General features: G+C 43.7%; 1 protein-coding gene across 1 annotated transcript; it reads left to right on the top strand.

Moving 5' to 3' along the window:
* Window positions 1-74: 74 nt before the first annotated feature.
* On the top strand, window positions 75-5,954 carry CCNA1 (cyclin A1). Its single transcript, XM_009327855.1, has 9 exons — window positions 75-109; window positions 791-881; window positions 1,141-1,384; window positions 1,611-1,732; window positions 2,448-2,671; window positions 3,309-3,513; window positions 4,449-4,562; window positions 5,254-5,387; window positions 5,704-5,954. Exons 1-9 carry the CDS (start codon window positions 75-77, stop codon window positions 5,753-5,755), a joined length of 1,221 nt encoding a protein of 406 aa, XP_009326130.1. The 3' UTR covers window positions 5,756-5,954.
* The last annotated feature ends 1,374 nt before the right edge of the window (window positions 5,955-7,328 follow it).

Raw genomic sequence — 7,328 nt, 5'->3', positions numbered from 1 at the left:
GGCCGCCCTCCCCGCGAGCCGGGGGGAGCTCCCTGCCCCGGTCTGGGACCTGGGGCTGGCCGCCTGCCGCAGGCATGAGCGGTGCACGCACCTTCTCTCGAGGCTGCAGGTAAAGGCCTGGGGGTGGCGGGGTAGGTAGTTGAATCGGGCTCCACTTAATGAGCGTGAGTTTCCCGAGAAACCCTGCTAGTAACCGCTCAGTCCTAATCTGCTGACAGCCCCCCGTGGAAATGCTTTGAACAAATAATCCCTCCTGGAAGGAAGGGAGACTTGGTGAGACTTTACTTGGGCCCTTACCCTCTAAAGTGTAGGGGTGGTTTAAGAAAAGTCTGTTCTCTGATGCTTACCCAAAGGTCCCCATTGCTGTGTGGTTGGCCATGCTCCCTTCAGGGTGTCAGAGCCTTCAAGAAGCTGAAGTTCACAGCAGGGCATCTGTCTGTGTTTCTGTTCCTTGGGCTGTCCCGGAGTTTGCTGATGTGGCTGGGAAAACGTTATTGTGCTGACTTACAGGACCTAAACCAGCAGCTGTTACATGTACACAAACTCTTCTAGGTTATGACTGTATAAAGCCCTTAACTCAGTTGGTGGCTCACTGATAGTAGATGATGTGAAGGATTATATCCTGGTCACGCGTTGTAGTCCTAGGGGTTGTGATGCTTGAGCTCAAAAGTTCAAACTTTGGTCTGTAACTCAGCAAAAAATGCGTTCTTGCAGGTGAAGTCCTTGATAAGTTTGTGATGGTGCCTGAGCGCTTCCTTTTGATACTTTAACTTGCTGTACTTTAAAGCAGCTGCTCCTTGCCAGAGCTGAATGTGGAGCAGACCCTGCACTTGCCAGCCCCGTCAGAACCGAGCAGCACTCTTACCTCATTCTCCTTGGCGGTGGGCACCAGAGATGAGGCTGCTCCCCTGGTTCCTGACTTTCACTACACCTCACTCTTTCTGTGAGGAGTCTGTTGCAGCAAGACAGCAACAAGTGGTACTTCTGAAGCACCAGCTGTAGCTGGTGGTTTTTCCAGTGAACTTCTATGTTATTGGTGTCTGTTAGGCAAGGAAAGTTATTTTCTTTTCTAAAACAAGTGACACGCTTGTTTTATTTTTGAGTTGCCCTCCCACAGCATTACTGTGTGCTCTGTTTCAGGGTGCTGCTGTTATCAGACGCTTCTCTGGCTCTGAAAACACCATCCCTTCATCTGGAAAAGATGAATTGCCCAACCGCATGGTCAATGCTGCATCAAAGCAAGGGTTTGCTATCTACATAGATGAACCGGAACAGAAAGAAAACTATGGCTGCCAAGTGGCTGAAGAGCTGGAATCAAGCCTGTGTGAACTGGATACTAGTGCAATGACATCCAGTATTCACCTTCTGCTGGATCTGAGTACAGGTAACTCTTGTTACTACTCAGGTAGTATCTATAGCACAAGTACATATAGGGTGGTTATGAATTGTGATGCTGGTAAGCTACTGAGTAGCTTACGTTACAATAAATAACACTTCAAGATATCTTGGATTGTGTCTACATGAGGTACAACACTTCTGTGCTAGAAATAGCAGGAGAAGGTGAAGAGGCTAACTACAAAAATGTCTTGCTGGTTCCTCTTACCTGTTAGGATCTCCTATGATAGTGGACACATCCTTCCAGTCCCAGCCTGAGGATCACATGGGAGATGCCGTAACTCTGACTGTGGGAGAGTATGCGGAAGATATTCATCAGTACCTCCGAGAGGCTGAAGTGAGTGGCTTGTAACAAGCTTATAGATATTTGTGGTCTCTGTGATGGGCTGCAATACTGCAGAGATGTATGGCTGCCCCTGGATAACCTGAGGCTGCCACTGAGCTACAAAGGAGAGAAAGCAAGCAGTAAAAACTATCTCTGAAGCTAGAATCATAAGCAGCTTCTAGACAGTGATAAATCTTTCAGGATTACTCTGCATCCCAGAAATACCCCACTGGTGGAGCATCTATTGAGTCCTTGGGATGAAGAATTCTTGCTGATGCGAGTTGAATGCTGCAAAAATACTAAAGCAGTTGGATGTGATCTCACTGACAGCTCTCTTGCTATAGTAGTAGTTTTTCCTACCTTTGCGTATCAGAGCAGTGAAGCACAGTCTCCCAATAGGAAGAGGGGTAAAAATGTTATTTGTTCAAAGCCATTTTCAGATCCTTCTGAATGGCTCATATGTGCTTGATGGCAAAGGTTGTCCATAGTCCAGGAGGTCTCTTACTATTCTGCTACGAACACGGTAGCTCCTATCTCTTCAGTGTAGAAATACTACTTTCTAGAGATGCTACTAGCACTGTAATTACAGTTAGTAGTAATGAGTTATTAATAGTGGTTAACAACTCATGCTCCTTTTGGTATAAGTGTAAAGAATGTTAATCAGCTCAGCCATTGATGGCTCTTCTTGGGGTGAGTGTCCTGATTCTTCAGCTCTCTCTCCAAGCAGGTAAGATTCAGGCCCAAGCCCTACTACATGAGGAAGCAACCAGATATCACAACAGGAATGCGTGCCATCTTGGTAGACTGGCTGGTGGAAGTAGGGGAAGAATATAAACTTCGAACAGAGACTTTGTACTTGGCGGTGAACTTCCTGGACAGGTTTCTTTCCTGCATGTCTGTTCTCAGAGGGAAGCTGCAGCTTGTAGGAACAGCAGCAATTCTTCTGGCTGCGTAAGTGTATCCTACCCTGAAATCTCAGTGAGCTAAAACTTATTTTTGGACTGAGTCCTTTAGTTTAATTTGGAGGACTGAAGCTTGCAGTGGTAAGTAGCTTTTCATGATATCTCAAGATTAGCAACTTCACCTACTTTGGCACTAGCAAAACTAAACATTTAGTGTTTGTGATGTGAGGAACTGTAGTGGGAAAACCTTGTAATCGTAACAGCAGGAGCAAAACCACTACTGCATTATGCTGCTAGCCTATAAGGCTACAGTAGATTTACAGTTGCAATCTGCAATTAGCCTTGAACTGCTTTAAGTAGGCAGGGTACCTAACATAACCTAGGAGTGCATGGGTTTTTGTCTGGAGTGCATTGTGTTACTGAGACTTTCTCTCTGAGAGCTTATGATTAGTCAAGAGCTAACAATGTGAGTGTGTTTCTATCTAGACTGATGACTTGGAGTTCCTCTAAACATCTTTTACCAAATTTGAAACTAAATTGTTACTTAGCCTGGAGGAAGGACCAAAATAAGAGCTCTATGCAGATCTTAGTAATGTCGTGCTCATCCCGATATAGGTCCAGCAGAAAGCTTTCTTCTACCATAACTTTCAAGCTGACAAATGTGGCTTCTGTATTCCTTTTTTCAGGAAATATGAAGAGATCTACCCACCGGAAGTGGATGAATTTGTGTATATAACAGATGATACCTACACAAAGAGGCAGCTGCTAAGAATGGAACACCTGCTTCTCAAAGTGTTGGCTTTTGACCTAACAGCCCCAACCATCAACCAGTTCCTCCTTCAGTATATTCAGAGGCATGGAGTCTGTATCAGGACAGAGAACTTTGCAAGGGTATGAATTATCCTCCTTTTAGGACTGAGGGGGGAGAAGTGATCCTAAAAGCAGAACCACCTGTATTTCACTAAGTTTTCTGAGCAGACAGGTTCTGCTACTACATTACGCTCTATCAGAAGATACTCTTTCTCACACCAAGTCTTATCTGGGACTGCAACAGGCCTAAAACTGGATGTTTTGTAGCCTACTGCCTTCAGTAGGCAGCTTGTGTGCTGAGACTTCTGGATAAATGTCTCATGGAAATGCTAAGTTTGGTCTATCTGTCTGGTCAGGAATAACGCACTGACTAGGCAGCTAGGTGGTAGGAATCTGGTTGTTTTCTCAACAGTGCCTGCATAACAAGTCTGCCCTGGATGTGGTGGTACTACATTCTGCTACACAATGATGCAGCATATGCCTGCATAACTGCATAGGCAACCCTGCTTAGAAACAGGTTAACCCAAGCTTATAGCACAACATCTGACCTGCTGCTTATGTGCAAAGGGTATAGGATTGTACAGTGACTGTACTCCAACAGAACCCAAATTGTATTTCTTAGAGCTGTCCATTTATCCCTGATCTCCAGTTGAGCCCCACCTATGTGAACAAGAGCCTTGGAGGTTGGGAAGAGTGTGTCTTTTTTGTGTTATTTTTACAAAACATGAATTTTCTAAGTATCTATCTGTAAAATTACATCAGAGCTGATGATGGGACCAGATTAACGTAGATTGTTTAGGCTTTGACAAAGCGCGGTCCTTCTGTCCCCACTGAAACATGCTAAAGGTTCTCCTATAAGATCAACAGGACTAGAATGCTATCTCTACCCACCAGACATGTAACTCATGTTCTTCACATGAAACTGAGACCATTGACAATTTTCAGTGCTTGCTACATTGGACTGATTGTACCAGCTAGGCTCATTCTGTTTGGAAAACTCGTGGTTTTTTGTTCAGTATCTTGCAGAGCTGAGTCTCCTTGAAGCTGATCCTTTTCTGAAGTACCTTCCTTCACAAACTGCTGCAGCAGCCTACTGTCTAGCAAACTATACAGTGAACAGGTCTTTCTGGGTAAGACCAACAACTGCATGTTAATGAGTAGCTCAAGCATTTTATGTTATCATTAGAACTAGGCTGAGAAGCAGAAGCAGTAGCTTCAAAGTACATTGTTATAAAGGCTGAAATCCTAGGATGAGTAGCTGAGCTAATGAGATGTTTGTGAGCTAATGAGACTACCTGATAAATGAATGTTAAATCAACCTGAAATATCCTGCCTCTTCTCTGAAATAGGAGGGACCTTGCTGTCTTGCTCAGTTACATCAAGTCTGTACCTAAGGCCTTGTTAGACTTTAATCTCCAAAACTCTTCCCCCAAATACAATTCAGAGGCTTTCTGGGAGGGAGGGGAAAGCTGAATGTGTCTACTTGAGTGGAGTGATTACACTGAGTGGCTGTTTTAATGCAAGCCTTGATAGGTATATCAGTTGTGTGTTGGAGGAATAGCTTTAGCAGAGAGCAGGATCCAGAAGAGATGTAATGGATGCCACATGCTTAGAGCAGAAGGAGTTTCTTGTCAGATCTCCTGGTGCCAAGGAAGACCTAGAGTGAAACTGATGGCAGGATACACTTGAATCCTTTTCAAGCCTAAAGAATCTAGAGTGAGCACTGATGTAGTGAAAATGGTTTCTGCTTCTGTAGAAAATGTACCTTCTAGATGAATGTTGCCTACAATAGGGTAACACTGGTTTTTCTCCTCTGACTAGCCGGAAACACTTGCTGCATTCACTGGGTATTCATTAAGTGAGATAGTGCCTTGCCTGACTGATCTGCATAAAGCATGCCTTGATGCTCCCCATTGCCAACTGCAAGCGATTAAGGAGAAGTATAAGCACTCAAAGTAAGTAACCAGGAAGCCAGTGCTCTGTAACTTGGAGGCTATAAGCACAGGCTGTCTCTGATTTAGCAGCTTGGGCTGCTAAATAGAAGCTGGTCAGCTTCTATTCCTCAATCAGAAGCCTCTGTCAGTCTTTTGAAGGGAGAACTCTTCTGACCAGAAGAGTAGTTCATCCGTAGGTATACAGATGTACTGAACAACAATTCTTCTGCAGTGTTGCAGGATAATTCTTTTCTTCCCTAGTGTATTGCACAAGAAGGTGATATCTTTAAATTTGTCATCTAAACTAATATTTTCAGTGACTGCATTTGTATTCTAGGTACCTGCAGGTGTCTCTTCTGGAGCCCCCAGCAGTTCTTCCTCTACAATAGACACTGTGGATCCTGGACTTGAAGATTACTTTGTCCCAATCAGCAAAGCTGGTATAACACTTCATAGAGCACTGCAGGTCATGTGTCTGTAACCACAGTGATCAAAGTGGGTTTTTAGCTAGTATTTTTTAATTAGATGCCTTTTTAGACTATAGCTCTTTATAACTGACAGCACTTTTAATAAATGTCTTATTACACTGTTCCTCTGTGAATCTTCTGACTCCAGTTAATATCTGCAGTAACAGTGAATGGAAAGGGTTGTGTTTTTCTACAAAATCATTGTAAGCAGGGCTTTTAAGCTAGCTGGAGTGGACAAAGTGTGGCTTGAACCAATGCAACCTGACATCTTCATAGACATGAGTAATGTGCTGTAGTATCTTATCTGTTTCTTCCTCTTCTATGAGACAAGATCATGTGGTCATGAACAGAACCTGTTTTCTGCAACTTGTTTACCATATCACAGCAAAACCATCCAGATTCAAGTGGTCTGTGAACTCTGAACTTGTGTGTAGAAGACCATCAATGTTGAGGTAAAAGTCTTAACTTCCCTTTGTGGAGGCGAATAAGGGGGATTCCTCTGCAGGGAGCTGGAGGAAGGGGAGATCATGGCTGGCAGAGCCTTAGGAACACTTCAAACACTGGTGGACAGACTGCAGTAGAAAGCAATGCTAAAAAGCTATGAGTTCTAGAACAGTAGTACTGGAACAGCTAGGTGGCTGCTGTGTCTTACTTGCGGTATTGAGTAGTCTTATGGCATAGCTCTCTGAGATGACCTCTTCTGCCACTAGAGCATTGCTGAACATGTGTGCTCTGCAGTCTCTAGACAAACCTCACTCTTGTCAGGAAGGAGGGGGGTGATGGGACAGGACTAACTGTTAACTATCTTATCCTGAGCTGCTCCACTGTCTTGTGCCCCCCAGTTATTTATTAGGTAGTGTTTTTAAAAAAAACAAACAAAACACTACCTTGAGTACTCCTAAACACAACCACGGTGCAAAATAGTAAAAAAAAAAAAATTCAGTTGGTCAACATGTAGAGAACTCTATTGAGCTCATCTAAATGACAAGGTAAGTCTGAGGTGTTCTCTTACTGTAAGATTTTAAAACCTTCAGTGCTTACTGCTTCCTAAGAGTAATCCGTACAGGTCATTATGTGTTTCCAAGCAAGAATATGCTTAACGCTTGACATTAACATGCAATTCAGCAGACATACTAAGTACAAGCTAACAAGCCTCTTACTTTAATTTTAAAACCTGATTATACCAGTGTGTGTCATGAGGCTCTTCTTGGCTTCAGGGGTTTCACTTCCCTCGATGTGTCTAAGACTGACTTCCCCCTGCCTCCTCCCTGTCCAGGCTGGTGAATCCTCCTAGTAATGCAAACCCCTGTATTCCTCCAAAGTGGAGGTAGTGGTAATGACTGATTCATTTGTCTCACAGTAAATATCCTTTAAGGGAGGGGAGCATTCAGGTTCAGTCTAGCCTATGCAGTTCTTGGTCTCTTGCTTCAAACACTTTCTAGTCAAGTAAATGAATTTGTCTTGGTATTTACTGATAATGACAGATGTGACCAGA

Source organism: Pygoscelis adeliae, unplaced genomic scaffold, assembly GCF_000699105.1.
Source record: "Pygoscelis adeliae isolate BGI_AS28 unplaced genomic scaffold, ASM69910v1 Scaffold14, whole genome shotgun sequence".
Taxonomy (NCBI): Eukaryota; Metazoa; Chordata; class Aves; order Sphenisciformes; family Spheniscidae; genus Pygoscelis; species Pygoscelis adeliae.
Note: the sequence above shows the minus strand (reverse complement) of the source record. Positions and strands in the feature narration are given on the sequence as shown.

Coding starts and splice junctions, on each gene's coding strand:
- CCNA1 (XM_009327855.1), top strand. CDS start 75: ATGAGCGGTGCACGCACCTTCTCTCGAGGCTGCAG. Junction 110..790: donor ACCTTCTCTCGAGGCTGCAG/GTAAAGGCCTGG, acceptor ACTTTAAAGCAG/CTGCTCCTTGCCAGAGCTGA. Junction 2,672..3,308: donor GCAGCAATTCTTCTGGCTGC/GTAAGTGTATCC, acceptor TCCTTTTTTCAG/GAAATATGAAGAGATCTACC.